The 15,998-nt window shown below is 62.4% G+C and overlaps 2 protein-coding genes across 3 annotated transcripts in view; one reads left to right on the plus strand and one right to left on the minus strand.

Annotated features, from left to right (window-relative positions):
* SKI (SKI proto-oncogene) overlaps positions 1 to 6,228 on the minus strand; it is a 78,327-nt gene extending 72,099 nt beyond the window's left edge. The window contains exon 1 of one of the 2 annotated variants that reach the window (XM_023626097.2): positions 4,742 to 6,228. In XM_023626097.2, the coding sequence (XP_023481865.1) occupies positions 4,742 to 5,710 (969 nt within the window). In that variant the 5' untranslated portion in view covers positions 5,711 to 6,228. 2 annotated transcript variants of the gene reach the window in all.
* LOC138923114 (basic proline-rich protein-like) lies at positions 5,709 to 7,295 on the plus strand. Its single transcript, XM_070259828.1, has one exon. The coding sequence runs from the start codon at positions 5,709 to 5,711 to the stop codon at positions 7,293 to 7,295; it is 1,587 nt and encodes a 528-aa protein (XP_070115929.1).
* Positions 7,296 to 15,998: the final 8,703 nt, after the last annotated feature.

The raw sequence follows: 15,998 nt of genomic DNA on the forward strand, positions 1-15,998 counted from the left end.
GACATCTCAGACAGACATTACACAAACCGGCTGCAGGGAGGTTGAGAAACCAAGACACTTCGAGTCAATGACCCTATTCTCAGAGCCCCATGCTGACTGAGGGGAGCAGGGGCAGAGAGGAGAGCCACTCAATGACCCTGCTGCCTCCAAGTGAGAGGTTGGCACTGGGGAAAGCCCAGAAAGCGAGGGGCTCAGCCCAGCTCCAAAGGAGGATCCTGGAAACTAGCAGGACAGCCGACAGATGGACAGACGGACCACACTTGGGAAACCACCTAAACGTGGCTCCTCTCACCGCAGACAGACCGAGGGCGCCCGGTCGGCCTCCCACACTCTCCCTGCTCTCACACAGCCAACGACGGGCACAGGGGAGAAACTGAGGCCTCACCTAAGCTGCCGTTCCTCCCATTTAAGAAGACCCCCAGCCCCGATCTTCACTCTGAGGCCTGACTGGAGACCAAACCGATTCATAGACCCCATCCTTCTGAATGGGGGCCTGGGGCCCATGGAGGAGCCTCACCTCAGAGCATCACCCAAGACAGCACCCCACCTTCTCAGCCAAGCCTTTAGAGAAAGGAAATCACCACGGAACCCCACAAAAACTTAGAACAAAACGAGTGGACAAAGGGACAGTTGACCCTTTAGATCTCTGCCCAGACCTGGCGGCATCAGGGTGAGCACAGCCACCCCATTAAAGAGGGGATCCTGGAAAAAGTATGCTAGTCAGAGTCCATTCCAGCCTCATGGTACATTCCTGATGCCCTTCCTTCTGGTAGTAATTTCAGCTTAAAAGAGCAAAACACACCCCACTCAGAGAAGGGCCCTGGGCCAGAAGCCCCCTCCTGGCCTCTGCACCTAAAGTCATTCCCCAAAAGGGACCACAAGACTCAACCCTCCTCAAGGCTCAGGGCCTGGCTGGCTTCCTGCTTTAAGAAAACACTGCTCTCTGACCAGGAAGTCATCAGGTGACACTGGGAAAACCATCTCAACGTTAGGAATTCTGACAAATCAGTCGTGGACACTCACGCAGCACACAGGCCATCAGCCTGTGGGCTGCTAAAACATGTCGACCCACACGACAAGGGCAATTCTACAGAAAAGACGCCTCCAAGAACTTGGGTGTCTGAAGGACAGAGGGAGAATAAACTAACACGACCCAGACTCTTCAGCCTGGAATCAGGACATTCAAGAGAACGGCAGCAGTTCCCAGGAGCCTGTCTCCTGAGCACATGAGTGACGACCCTGCTCGGGCCCGTCCTGGGCCTGAAGGGGAAGCACCTGGTCACCCCACAGAGGAGGCGTCCTGCTAGTCAAGGAGGTGTGCCCTGGCAGCAACCAAGTCTGCGCCACCAACATCCCCCTCTCTGACTGACAGCAAGCCGGGCTGCTAAAAAATTAGTCCCAGTTAGTCCAAATGTCATTAGACAAGACAAAACAAAGGGATATAGGTGAAAAGGGAGAAAAAAAGAGGAGAGCGGCAGTGCGGAAGGCTCCGAGGTTCCAGCCCCTCGTCACATGTTCCCAGCAGAAAAATGACATGTCCCTATCCTACCTGTGACACTCGACACCTGAACACCGTAGAGAAATAAAACATTATCAACTATCACGACTTCCTACAATACCCATCTCATACAGGGGGAAACTGAGGCACAGAGACGTTAAGCAACTTGCTCAAGGTCATGCAACCAGCGAGGGACAGAGTGAGGATGAGGGAGCGGCCCTGTGGAGTTCTAGAACCGGGCTGGCCCATTCCAGGACACTCAAGGACAGAAGCCAGAAGGGCCTAAGAGGTGGCTTCCCAGCACCCCACCACTTCCTTTGGATTCCCATGAAATTAGGCAGCATCACCAAGGAAGTCCACTAGCCTGCATCCGAGAACACGCCACCTTCATAGGGTTTCCAGGCTCGAAGCTGGAGCCCTGGCCCACACTCAATTCCACACTGGGGCAACTCCCAGAACCAGGACCACTGTGGCCTGGCCGCAGGCACAGCAAGGCGAGCGAAGGCAATCATGCATCGGGGGCACCACAAAAATTACCGACCCCTCCCCACCACTGACATCAGAGAAGCGCTGAGTCCTTCTGGCAGAAGACTGGGGGGACACCTTGGCCCCCCAACACCCAAACACACTTCAGCTCACTTCATCTCACCAGAGCCCGAGGCCCCAAGACAGCCATGTCCCCTACAAAGAGCAGTTCTAGCATGTTCTTTGTTCCCTTCCGTTCTCATCCTCGGTAGATCAAAAATATTAAAATAAGCTATAACAGAAGTGAAAAAACCAAAACGTATCCCACAAACGAGCTGTCAAGAAACGAGTGGGAGGAGCAGGCAGAGACAGGCTGAGCACTGGGGCAGCTCCTTCCAGAACCGGTCCCCCCAGCCCTGAGGGTCAGACCCTCTTCTCACACGGTACATGCAGACATGCATGGTGGCATGCAGACAGACAAGCACACGGCTGTGCTGGGAAGACTTATGGGGACCGCGCACCCAGAACTCCCACCTGCGCAGCCAAAGCCAGGCAGCACAACGCCAGGGGGAGGACAGGGAACAAGGCAGGCAGGCAGGGCGCCCCCGAGGCAGAGGAGCAGGCAGGAGTGGAGGCACAGGCCTGGCAAGGTCTGGGGGGCACGTGAGCAGACGGCCGGAAGGCGCCAAGGCCTGGAAGGAGGCACACCGGACCGTGGGCCGAGGCCAGCACTGTGAGGACAGGGCTGGACTGGCACTTATGCCTGGAGACCCCAACCACTTACAAGGAGCATGTCATCACCACCACTTGGGAAATTTTCTCTCAATCACTAAAGAAGACTTGAACAGTGCTGAGAAGAGCACCGAAGAAAAAGGCCAGCACTGAGCATCTGTGGGAATGACTGTGGCTCAGGGGACCATCCAGTCTTCTCCCCAGGCAGTGCCTGGGCCCACGAGCTGGGGCCTGGACTTCCCTGAGCCAAGAGACACCCACGCCCAGAACCGCAGGGCCTGCTGCAAGGGAGCCTGGGCCCGGGTGTGTGACAGAGAGCGAACCCCAGGAAGACCACAAACACACACACGACCCAGACTCGGACACAAACAAGACAGACACACCCTGACAGACAAGAGCCTCTGCTGTCGCTCTCCAGCTAAGTGACCTGCCACCACAGCCTCGCCTGCCAGCTCATCTGCTGGAGCCCACCACAATCCCGCACACCACAATCGTGCACACAGGGCTCCCTCAGGCCACGGTGGCTGCCAAGGGGGCAGGCACCCCAAACAGAAAGGCCCCAGTTCACAGGGAGCGCCCATCAGGCCACCCACAGGCATCCCCCGTCTGAAATGAGGGGCCCAGCCAGCCTCCCGGGAATCTGCCGTCTGCCTTTCCCACCAGCAGCCTCCCCCACCGCACACTGCCCACTCAGACCAGCCCTCCTGCCCAACCCCAGCCACAAGGCGTGCAGACGGCTGTCACCCGGGCACCGGCCTAGCCGAGGGCAGCAACGCCACAAACACGCTGACGCGCAGCCCCTGCAAGCACAACAGGCGCCAGGCCCCGACTCTCCAGCCCCTCCCCCGCTCCCCGAGACACTGACACTCCACTGGAGGGGCGCCCAGAGAAAACCGGGCGGGAGCATCTATTCACAGATTTAGAAAAAAAACTTTGATGCAATAGCTGAATTAATTAGGCCTCCCAAGAATAGCTGAGCCAATGCAGCATTCTGTGTGTGCAATTCAATAAGCCTGGATGTTTAAAAGGAAAGTCACAGACACTCGGGGAGGGAGAGACGCCATGAAAAGTTGGTGAGGACCCCAGTGAATGGTCTCGGCATCTAGCGGCCCGAGGCTGCCCGGCCCATCACAAAGATGCTCCGCCGGCCAACAACAGAGCCTCAGCCAACGACCCTCCCCGCCGCACCCTTCGGCGCTTCAGAGACAAGGAGAGAAGGAAACACGGCGTCCGAAACACACTGCAGGCCGTTGGCCACTCTGACACTGAGCAGGCCCCGAGCCCAGTGCCAAGTGGCCCTCGCCCCCGCACAGGGGACTCTGGGATGCACTCCCTGGCAGGCCCAGGGCAACGCACAGAGCTGGAGTCGCCGAGTCTCGGCCCCCGGCCACCTCAGCCTGGACACCTGGCTTCGTTTTTGAGTCTGTCTCCCAAAACTTCAAGACACAAACAGGCCCTGCCTCGCCACGTTCTGTCTGCTGGGGAGCACGGGCAGGCACCCCTCTGCCTGCGAGCCTGGGAGCTCCGTGGCAACGGCCATGCCCTTCGCCCCCACCCAGTCTGGACACCTCCTCAGGGCCCCGAGGAAGGCCCGGGCCTGAGGCTCCAGCCTGGGCCCAGCTGGGACGTCACTTCCCAGGACTCAGGGCAGGAGCATCTGATGCTCGTCCTTCCCGGCCTATCTGGGCAATGGCTTCCCCACCCACCAGGCTTGGCCCCAGACCCCAGGGCCCCCTCACACTGGACAAGCCAGTTTGTCCTAGGAGTCTGGCAGAAGAGCTTTCCTTCCAGGCTATATGGCCATCGATGTGGACACTGACAATACCCTAAACGTCCCTAAAACAATACAAGACAAAATCCTGAGACGTCGCGGAGGCAGAAGCACAGGGCCCAGCCTGCTGAGACAGAGCCCCTGGCCCAGAAGGGCCCCCTACCCTTTCCCAGGGACCCGCTCATCCCGGGGCCACCTCCCCAGCTTCCAGACCCGGGTGCCCAGCTCGCCGGTGTCCTCCCACTGCCGCAGCCGAGGCTGCCAGGGACACTCACCCGGGGCACCCGCCGCTTGTACTTGTTGCCGTAGTCGAACTTCTCCTTCACGTCATCCAGGCAGCGGCCAAGGCGCGTCTGTTCCTCCTTGCCCGTGTAGTCCTGGCTCAGCAGGATGTAGGCCCGCCAGTTGGCCGAGTCGAAACCCCAGTGGCAGGTCCGGTTCTCGAGGGCCTTGTGCGAGTGCACCACGAACTTGTGTGGCGGGTACATGAGGCGGCAGTCGAGGCACTGGATGCAGGCGGCGCTCGGGCTGCTGTAGAGCTCGGGCACCAGCAGCCCCTTGCACTTGCCGAAGCACTCGTGGTACACGCGCACGCTGCGCTCGCTGAGCTCCAGGCCCAGCGCCAGGCTGGCGGCCAGCTCCTTCTTGCAGGGCGGCGGGTAGGCGCCGCCGTACAGCAGCGCGTTGCACAGGCGCTCGGCGTCCGTCTTGGTGATGAGCCCGCACGAGGGCGCCGAGAAGGGCAGGATGCCCATGACTTTGAGGATCTCCAGCTGGTCGGCCGTGCAGCGCGAGCAGTAGATGTGCAGCTCGTCGCACACCGAGTTGATCTGTTGAAGCGAGAAGTCGCGCAGCACCGAGTTGAGGATCTGCGGCAGGCACAGGCGCTTCTCGCCGCCCACCACGAAGCACGAGATGGTCTCCCCCTCCAGCACGGTCTCGCAGCGCTCGGTGGAGCGGTCGGACGGCATGAAAAAGGGCCCGGGCAGCACGGGCGGCGGCGGCTGGATGGCGGGCAGGTGCAGCACGGGCGGCGGCTCCGCGGCTGCGGGCACCGGCGCGGGCACCGCGGCCGCGCCCGCCTCCTTGGCGCTCTCCTTCTTGTAGGCCTCCTGCGCCCAGCGCGCCGAGAAGGCGGCCGGACCGCCCAGCGAGCTCATGGAGCTCAGGTGGAACTGCTCCAGCGTCTTCTGCAGCCCCGGGTGCGGCTGGAAGCCGCCGCGGCCGCCGGCCGCCGCCTCCATGGTGCGCTCCTGCTCCCCGGGCCGCTCCCGCTCCCGCGCGCCCGGGCCCCCGCGGCCCCCACCGCCACCCCGCGCGCCCCGGCGGCGGCCCCGGCCCCGGCCCCGGCCGCCCCCCGCCGCCGGCTCCCGGCCGATCACGGCCGCGGCCTCGGCCTCGCCCGGGGGCGCGAAGGGGAAGGCGGGCGGGGCGAAGGGGTCCCGCCGCTGGAGCCCGCCGGCGCCCGGGCCCGGCGCCACATCCACGCGCCCCGCGCCGCGCCCGCCGCCGCCCGGGCCCCCCGCGCGCCCCCCGCGCGCCCCCCGGGCCCTAGGCGCGGGGCATGCCCCGGCGCGCGCCGCCAACGCCAACGCCAACGCTCGCGGGCCCGGGGCTCGCGGGGGGCGCGCGGGCAGGTGCCGGCGCCGCGAGGCGCGAATCGCCGCGGCGGCCGAGGCCGAGGGGCCCGGGAGGAGCGGGGGCGCGGGCGCGGGGCCCGCCGGGCCGTCCTCGCGCGGCGCGCCGCCGCCGCCCCGCTCCTCCCACCGCGCGGCGCCCGCCCGGCTCGTCCCGGCGGCGCTGGCCGGCCGCGTCGCGCCCGCCGCCGGCCGCCCCGGCCCGGCCCGACCCGCGCGCACCCCGCCGCCCGCGCCGGCCCCGCGGCCCGCCCGCGCCCTCCCGCCCGTCCGCCCGCGCGCGCGGCTTCCGGGGCGGCGGAGCGCTGTGGCGGCGGCCCTCAGAGCGCGGCGGCGGCGGCGGCGCGGGGCTCGGCGCACATCCTCCCGGCGGCTCGCTCCGGCTCGGACTGAGCGCCCGGCGCTGAGCTCACGCCGCCGCCCCGCCCCGCGCCCCGCCCCGCGCGCCGCCCCGCCCCGCGCGCCGTCTGGGGCCGCGCGGCCGCCGCAGCCGAGCGCCGGCCAGGAATGCGACCGCCTCCCCGGCGCGGCTCTTCCAGGAACGCGCGCTCCCCCCGCCCGCGCTCGGGCCGCTCGGCTGTGGTCGGGCCTGTCCGCCCGGGGCTCGGGCCAGTCCGCCCAGGACTCGGCTCCGCTCGGATTCGCCTCGGCCCCGCTCGGCTCTTCTCAGCCCCGCCCACCCGGGACTCGGCCCCGCTCGGCCCCGCCCACCCGGGGCTCGGCCCCGCTCGGCCCGGCTCGGCCCCGCCCGCCGGAAGGCCGCTCGGCGGGGGCGGCGGCGGCGCCCGGGGGCCCCCTTTCCGGCCGAGGCGGCTTCCTGCGCGGCTGGGAAGGCGCCCGTCCCGCCGCCGCCGCCGCCGCCGGGGCCTGGAAACCCACACGCGGCCCCCGCCGCAACCGCAACCCAGCGGAGCGGCGGGCGGGACAGGGCTGCGCGGCCCCGCCACGGGGACGCCACACGGCGCGATCCGCGCGTCCCCGCGCACGCCGGCCTCCGTGCAGCGGGACCCGGGTGCACGCAGTACGGGCGCCGCTGCCCGCCGCGGGTCCCTGCACCTCAGGGTCGCGACGCCCCGGGCCGCCACACGGGAAACACCCTGCGCCACGTGTCCGGGACCCCCACACGCAGGCGCGGCGCAGCCCCACCCCACGCGGGGCGGTTGGCGGCTGCCCCGGCCGCTCGCGCCCCTGACCCCGGTCCCCGCTCCGTCCCCGTGCGGCCACCCCCCTCCGGTGTCGCCTGCTCCACGCGCGGGGCTTCGCGCGGGTGGGGGGGGTGGCCCTGCGTCCAGGCGCTGCCCTGTGCACGCGGGCCAGGTCACTGCCAGGGCCAAGCCCGGGGTCCTCGGGCCGGCCAGCGTGACCCATCACCCGCAGCCCCCCAGGCCGGCGGGAGAGCCGCTTATACGTCTGCAGGTCTCCCAGGGTGAGGCCACCCTGTCCATCCTTCCTCGCCCTGGCTGTGTCTGGCGGGGGGGAGACAAAGCAGAATGTGGCCGTGGGAGAGGACAGGCCGAAGCTGGCCGGGCGGCCCCCCTGAGGAGGCGGCATCCAGCAGAGGCCCCCAGGGTGGGGACTGGAAATCAGCGGGACAGTTATGGCTGTGCTCAACTCGAGGGCAGAACAACAATCCAATTGAGCTGGGCAGTGGCACCTTTTCCTCCACAAGACAAGCGCACTCGAGCAGGCTTGAGCCTTGGGGGACTCGTGGGGGCTGCCCGCGGTACTGGGCAGGGGCAGAGAGCCACGCCCACTGCAGCCTGGTGGCCTTCAGTTTGTCGCCTTCTGCTCCTGCCTCCCCAGTGGAGGCTGGAACGGGCCCCAAACCAGTACTTCTGGGGGCAGCACCTGCCCCAGGGAGCCGACCCAGCATCCCTGCAGCCCTCGGTCACCCCTGAGGCTCGGACAGGTGTCCAGACGGGCGGTTAGGATGAGCAGGTGACCCATACCTGCAGGCTGAAGACACAGGCAAGTGCCTGGTGCAGGGCCTTGAGCTTCAGGGCGCAGTGCTCCACGTTTACAAACCTGACCGCTCCTCACCGTGGACGTGAGCCCTCCCCCACCCTGGCCTGTGCCCTGGGCACTGTCCCTCCTTGTCATCGCGATTCCTGCTGTCCCTCCCACTCTTCGCTCCAATGTCCCCAACAGTCAACAGCCCCCGACATGAGGCTTTTCTGAGTGCACAAACAAGGGAAAACTAGGAAAAGAGTATTTAAAAACCAAAGAAAAGGGACTAACGTGTTCAGAGACCGTTTTCTTGGCCCATATTTGGACTAAAAAATTTATATTGTACCTGAGAGAGTCAGTTTTTCCCATGCAGCTCAGGCAACCTGTAATGAAACGAAGGTGGTGGGAGCACCAGACGCTGGCCGGGAAGGGTTTCCAGCTGAGTGCAGGATTCTTCCTGCTCTTTGGCCAAGCCGGTGCTCCCAGGGGGGCCCTGAGCCTGAGGCCCTCTGGATGGGCAGTGCCCAGCTCTGACACTCCGCTTCCCTCTATACCCTCTGGCTTTGCAGGGCTCTGGGAAGGGGCCAGGTTGGGGGCCAACTGCAGGGGACATGATGGCAGACAGGTAAGGGTGAAGGGCCCTGGGAAGCAGGGAGCGCCTGCACTGGTCTCTAAAACGTCTCTTCCTCAGTGGACTTTGAGGTTTCCTCTCTGCAAGGTGTTGGAGTTTCTGGAACAGCCAAGCCCACCGCACCCACCAAGGGCCAGTCCCTGTCTTCTCCCTGACCCTGTGGGGGCTCCCACCTGCTGGCCTTCCTCCCTTCAACCCATCCCAGCAGCTGCTCTGGCCAGTGGCCCACTCTTCCCACTGTCCCCGTGCCATGGGCCAGGCACCACACTGGCAGGTGGAGGGTCCAGGCCACAGGCACAGAGACATGGCGCACCTGGCCCTTGCTCTCAGCTCACTCTCCAGCAGTTACCACACTGATGGGTGTGTGCATGTGGTCATGCGTGTGCACATTCACAGGGTAAGCACACATGTATGGAGCCTGTACCCCTGCAAGCACAGAGCCTGGCACTGGGACCGTGGGGTGCGGGGGGTTGGGATGGGGAGGAGGTCAAGCTCTGCCCCACGTGGCTTCCATCTCCTAGGGGAGTCTGGCAAAGATCAACACACCCGTTAGTACAGGAGCAAGATCCTCAGGCCCTGAGGACTGGCAGGTGGGTGGGGGCTGACCTTGGAGCCAGCAGCACTCCAAGACCAAAGAGATGAGGGTGCTGGCAGTGACAAGGTGCCCCTAACTGAGGGGGAGCTCAGAGGCTTAGCCGGGGAAATGAGCTGGGAGGCTCCTTTCACCAGGCCCCAACAGAGAGACCCTGGCAGAGCTTCCCTGGCGGGGACCAGCTCTGCCGTCTCTGGCTCCCACCTGCTCCATATTCCCTGCTCCCTGGGAGGTGGAAGGAGACACTTGGTTGCAGCCAGGCTCAAACTGCCATTGTCAGGAAAATGCTAAAGTACTGTTTTAAAACTTTGAATTTGAAAAAAAAATCAAGATGCACTTGATGAAAATTTAGAATAGACCTTTGTCTTAGTTTGGGTTCCATCAAAAGCAGACTTTGAGGCAAAGATTTGAGTGCAAATGGTTTATTTGGAAGGGGATCTCAGGACACTCAGGTGGGGGTTGGAGGAAGGTGGGGGGAAGGCAGCACACAGGAGTGTTATGCAGCCTGTCACCCTTGGGCTCCTGGAGCTGGATCCTAAGGCACAGAGCCACCCCTGGGGGCAGCCCTGAGTGAGATGTCAGAGCCCAAGGGAGTGAAGGGAGGTCACTGGAGCAGGGAGTTGATGACATACGGGATTGACCAAATAAGGAGATGCGTTACTGGTAAGGAGTCAGGTTTCTTGCTGCTAGAGATGGGAATTAAAACACGGAAAGGGATAAATGAACCATGTGGTATTGGACTGGAATCAGCTACACCTATGTGAACCCACGAGTTTCAACGTTTATAAACAAATAGGAAAACTGTAGATGTAACTGCGTGTTTGTGCAGATGTCTGCATAATCCGTACCTCCGTCCAGTGCGAGGCCCCCAGAGGAGTGACACCCCAACAGCAGTGAGCACACTGAGAACCTGTAGCTTGGCTTCTAAACTCTGTGCTCCACAAAGAGGACGCAGAGCTCTTTGGAGAAGTGGCTGCTCTCAGGGCCTGGGCAGGGAGAGCATCCTGCTGTGCCTGGAAGTATGGAAAGGCGCAAATCATAACAGGGACGTGTCAGAAGGACACACAACCAGCTCGAAGGGGCCCCTACTGGCAAATCAGAGATCGTGATGATAGTCACAGATTATAACCATTGAATGAAATAGGAAACTGCAAGTCCGTGCATAGTTAAATATTTATTAAAATAAATGTGTTAGTAAGTTGACAGTTTGGTGAGAAATAGGCTGTTTGCCTAGTTTCAAAGCTCTTCCCCACAAGGATCCCGTTAAGCACAAAGGGAAGAAGCGTGAGTTCCCAGGGGAAATGCTGTCAGGCAACACCAAGCGATCAAAGTGGACGCCATCTGCCATTGGATCAATCGCAATTCTGCACCACCTGAGAAGGTGGGACCGCAGGCCACACACTTCTGTGACTGTCCTGCCAAAGAGGTATAGCCCGCAGCTGAACATGATGAAACCTCGGACGCCCACATGGAGGGACTTTGCACAGAAGGACAGCCAGGAACCTTCAAAGGGGTCGGGGTCACGGCAGTCAGGGAAAGGCCAAGGAATGTTCCGGATGGGTGGAGACTAAAGAGACATGACGGTCAGTGCAATGTGTAGTCCCGGGTTGCACCTCGTTACTACCAAGGACATTATTGGGACAACCAGAGAGCCCCGGATGTGGTCTGAGGACCAGAGAGCAGTGGCCCTGCCTCAGACGTGGCACTGAGGTTATGTCGGGGGACAGCCTGGTTTTGGGGTGTAATAGAGCACCATGTCAGCAATTCACCCTCAAATGCTTCGGGTCGGGGAGGGGGTTCCTGTACTGTTCTTGCAACTTTTCTGTAAGCTTGAGATTGTTAGAAAATACAAAATTTATTTTTAACAATGTTGTGCTGGAGGAGGCATGAGTTCTCTCTTCAGCCCTGCTGAACTTGAGCTGCCCAGCAGAGCACGCTCCAGCCTGAGGCTGCTGAAAGTCTGACCAGTGGGCACGGCGTGATGAGGCCTGGGGGAACACAGGACACTGAGAGTGTCGCTGTAACCCCAACCAAGATGGCAGAGGAGCTGGACCCCCTCCTGGCCCGACACAAATGCACGCCAGAGAGTGTAGGTGTGCTCGTCACATGTTCTGTGAAAACGCACAGGGAAGGAAGCGCCGCAGAAGGGGATGGAGCTCGAGCCGCAGTGGTGAGCAGGGTGGAGAACAAGCAGCCTACCCGAGGCCTAGGGCTGGAGGCCAGCTCACAGGCCCTTTCTGAAGCGAGAGCTGGAACTGGGCTTCTGTCATGACAAGACAAGCTGCGAAGGGGCTGTGCAGTCTGTGAAGGGGACGCGGAGACGGCTCAGCAGCCTGGAGGTGGAGCCCAGAGAGAAAGCAGCCTAGGCCAGGGCAGGAGGACAGAGGGAGCCGGGGAAGTGTGGAACTGATGGAATGTAGGATGCATTCGACTAGACCAAAACTCCGTGGAGAGCCTGTCAGGAGACGTAGGAGGGGTTAGCTATAGGCACAGAGAAAACTCAGCAGGTGAAAAAATAAAGCAAGGCAAATATTAACTCCAGGAAAAACAAAGAGAAATCTAAGCTGAGTTCACTACTTGGCTCAGCAGTGAACAATATTTACATAGTTATACTAGTGTAAACAGCAGGCTAACCAAAAATGATGAAACAGCTCATTTGGGAAGATGGAAGAAGAGCAGGTGAGGAGGCGGGGGTGCCCGAAGAGACCTGCTCCAGGGGCGGCTCACGTGCTTGAAACTGGCAAACCAAGAAACAGCAGTGAGGGCACAGCATCCAGAAACATGGAGAAACACCAGACGGGAGCAGCTGAAGGCACCAAGAGAGGCTGATGCCAGACTCAGCCCAGCGGGAGGAGTCAGGGACCTGCAGACTTGTCCAAAGTGCCCTAACCTTTGGGTTCTTTTTGTTCCCTTATCTATGCATCTATCTTTCTCTCATAAGAATTAAAACAAACCAACCAACCAGAACTCTAAACTGAAAATAAATAACAAAGAAAAACTAACTCACATTCCCACCACAGAACACCATAGGTTGGGACATTGAAGAACACAGTTTAGGGGCTGGCCCGGTGGCTCAGCGGTTAAGTGCGCACGTTCCGCTTCAGCAGCCCAGGGTTCGCTGGTTCGGATCCCGGGTGTGGACATGGCACCGCCTGGCAAGCCATTCTGTGGCAGGCGTCCCATGTATAAAGTAGAGGAAGATGGGCATGGATGTTAGCTCAGGGCCAGTCTTCCTCAGCAAAAAGAGAAAGATTGGCAGCAGATGTTAGCTCAGGGTGAGTGTTCCTCCAAAAAAGAAAAACACAGTTTGGGTAAGTCATTAACTAAAGAAGGAATCAAAATGGGAGTCACAAAATGTTTTAAATCAAATGATACTGAACACCGTCAATCAAAATTCCCGGTCGCAGCCGCCATGGTGGTCAGACTTTTATAGCCCTCGGTTCCTACATCAGAGGACGAGAACGACATTTTTGCCGAGTGAGGGAGCCTCAGACATTTTTAATTTCTTCTTCGTGCTGACCTGCATTTTGTAGTTTTCCAAAGAAGCTGCTTTCGGTTTCGTTGACCTTCTCTGTTGTTTCTTCTGGACCATTCTGGCAGCAAGCCGCCCCACCCCCCCACCCCCTGCAACATGGGATCTTCTGTGGGGTCAACTTTGAGGCCCGTACAAAGGCTCTTCATCATGCATGGCCCGGGGTAGAGGGGGGTGCGGGCTCGCACGTGGGTCCCAGCATCCAGCACGCAGCGAAGACCTGCCTCGTGGGGGTCAACCGAGGTGATGCCTGGGAAGCTGAGCAGCATGCCTGGTCGTGGGGCGTGGGAGTCCCACTCTTATCACCACTGGGAATGAGAGACAAGCCTAGCATGCCACCGCAGGGGCTGGTCCGTGGACTGACTGCCTCACCCTGGGGCCCAAGTCCCGCCCTTCCCCCGCTGCGGGCCGCACCCCCATGGGCCTGCCCCTGCTCAGGAGCTGCCCTTGTCTTCCTGGAAGAGGAAAGAGAGAAAAGCAGGGGACCCTTTCTGGTGCCAATCCCTACCCCACGGCTCCATGGCACTGCCAGCCGGGCAGCCCTCCACCACCACAGGCCTGGCCTGCACTGCTGGATGAAGCTAGACTGGGCAACATCAGGGCCACCCAGCCTTTCAGGGCCTGGCCAGGGCATTGGGCCGTCCCAGGAGCCAGATTGTTCCTTGGCCCCACTTCTGGGGCTCTGGAGTCCCATTCCCCTGGGGGAGATCCCACCCGGTGCCTGCTTGGCCACCACAAGGTGCCTCGGAGGTCAAGGAGCAGCAGCAGGAGAAACGAGCAGGGAGGAGACAGGGATGCGTCAGCCTCAGCCCCTCCAGGGCTCGGAGTCCAGGGGCTTGCTGGCCTGGCCCTGGGGATGTGACCTCAGCCGGTGGGGCACTCTGGCGAGGGCCCAGCCTAAAAGAACGCAGAGAGTGTCTGCGTGGGTGCCCTGCCCTGCGGTCCCGCCCCCACCCGCAGGACCCTGTCTCCTGAAGCGTCCTGTGCTGCTCTGGAATGTGCGCCTTGCTGGCCACGGCCCGCCTGGGGCTCTGGCCACCCCACCGATCATACAGTGGCCGCCTCACGCCTGTGCCCTGTAGCCCTGGGCCGGCCGAGGCCCCAGGCCAGAGCTCCGGTCCCATGTGTTAAACACAAGAGGGCAGAGGGGGAGCCGGAGTCAGGCCAGGGCCTGGGTATCGCCAGCGTCCTTCAAGGACCCCCCTGCTGTCTGTTTGCTCAGCAGACATTGCTGAGTGCCACCAGGTGGGCTCGGGGGACACGGCGGCGGCGGAAGGGCAGGTCCGGGCCCGCACAAAGTTTTTCACAGGCACCTTCCCAAGACGGTCCTCCATGGACCGAACTGCCACGCAGCTGGTGCCACCGTTAGGGCCCCGTGGTTGGAAGAAGAACAGGACCTGGTGCAGGGGTGTGCACACACTGACGGTGAGGGGGGTGGTGCTACGGTCCCTGTGTCACAGGGCGAGGCCCAGGACCTGCTCAGGGCTCTGTGTGGGAGGGAGTAGGAGCCCGGATGGGCTCCGATGAACAGGCAGGGCCCAGGGGGTGCTCTGAGGGCCAGACCCCAGTGCCCCAGGGCCCTTCCATGCAGGCCGCTCCCTCCAGACACACTCAGCAGCCAGGTGAGGTCCCAGACCCGCCTTCCCCTTCTGCAGAGGGAGTCCCGCCTCCTGGCCCCCAGCCCCCCATGGATGTCTGCTCCCCACCATCCTCCACCTTCCCCACAGCGCTAGGACATGGCCCATCTCCCCTCTCTTGTGCCCACAGCCCCTCCAGCCGCTTCCTTCTCTCTGTCCTCCCCAGCCGCTCTTCCTGGAAGCAGGGTCTCCCCCATGCTGGGCTCCCAGCACTCTCCTCGGCCCCTCCCATGCCCCCACCCAGGCCCTGGCGTCAGCCTCCCCCTGCTGCTATGGTCACTCTGCCTGTCAGCTGCCCCTTCCCCGCCCCTCAGGGACCTGAGGACATCCCTGGCAGAGTGGTGAGCAGACTCTCCCTACATCTTAGCAAATCATGGAGGTCTAGTGAGATGAGGCACATTGCCCCGAGGCTCCGCCGCTGGCAGGGGCGTCAGGTACCCCCAGGTCCCAAGAACTGCCCGTGGCCCACTGCAGCCTCCCTGAGCCGGTTTCCCTCTCTGGGCCTGAGGTCGTTCCGCCAGGAAACGGGGTGGCTGGGCTGGCCCTAGGGCTTGGGCCTCTCGCAGAGATCGGAGGAAACGCCACACACCCCAGAGGGGAGGGGGCATGCAGGGGCAGGTGTCCAGGCCTCCATCAGGGAAGGGAGAAAGGGGAGGCCATCCTCAGTGCAGTGTCTGCCCTGGCCAAGTGGCCGGGGGTTGGAGGCACAGGAGGGCAGAGGCAGCTCGTGCCCAGTCCTCAAAGTCTCCCCAAGCTGCACCCCAGGCTGCTCCCCAGAGGGTCTTAGGTGACTTAGAAGGGCCTTGCCCTGAAATCATGGTCCTACCAGCGCCTGGCTGGTGGGGGAGCCGGGTGGATCTGGGTCCACGGCCTGTTCAGCCTCGCCCTGCACCTCAGGCCTGGCCACAGCACCGGGCTGCTCCCTCCCTGGCCCCTCCCTGGCCCCTCCCGGGCCCCCTCCCACCCTGGGAGGACCCAGGCCTTCACCCGCTTGCTCTGCACCCCAGGGCCTCCTGGCAGCCCCCTCCTGCTGCACGGGTCCTGGGCCCCTCTCTCCTCCAGGCAGGGCCCGCCCGCCGGCTCCTCATAACTCATAAATCGGAGCCACACTCGTTCCCCAGCAGGCCCCCTCCCGCCCTCCTGCCGTCATTCCTGGCAGATGCTGCTGTGAGCTCACTCATTACATAAGGCATGTGAGCTATTTCTTGGGGGAGTGAGCTCCCTACACGGGGTTCCATTTCCCTCTCTCCCTCTCCAACCACCAACCCCCCACAAGCTGACCCGGTCTGGGCGTGAGGGGTGAGACCCGTGTGCTCCTGGGCCCCCACCCACCCACCCTGTGAGAGGGGAGAGGCCGCCCCATCCAGGTCCCACTCCCCCCAGAACAAGGGTGTCTGTGGAAGAGAAGAGCCCACAGCTCCTTCCCGCTACCCGAAGGAGTCCACTCCCTGGGGGCAGTGGGCAGAGACCCAGCTCCACCCCAACCTCAGGCATGGAGGGAGGAAGGAAGTCATTCCCTGTCCCTGACAGTCACTGTCCCCAGGATGAGGGTGGGC

Source organism: Equus caballus, chromosome 2, assembly GCF_041296265.1.
Source record: "Equus caballus isolate H_3958 breed thoroughbred chromosome 2, TB-T2T, whole genome shotgun sequence".
In the NCBI taxonomy this organism is placed as follows: domain Eukaryota; kingdom Metazoa; phylum Chordata; class Mammalia; order Perissodactyla; family Equidae; genus Equus; species Equus caballus.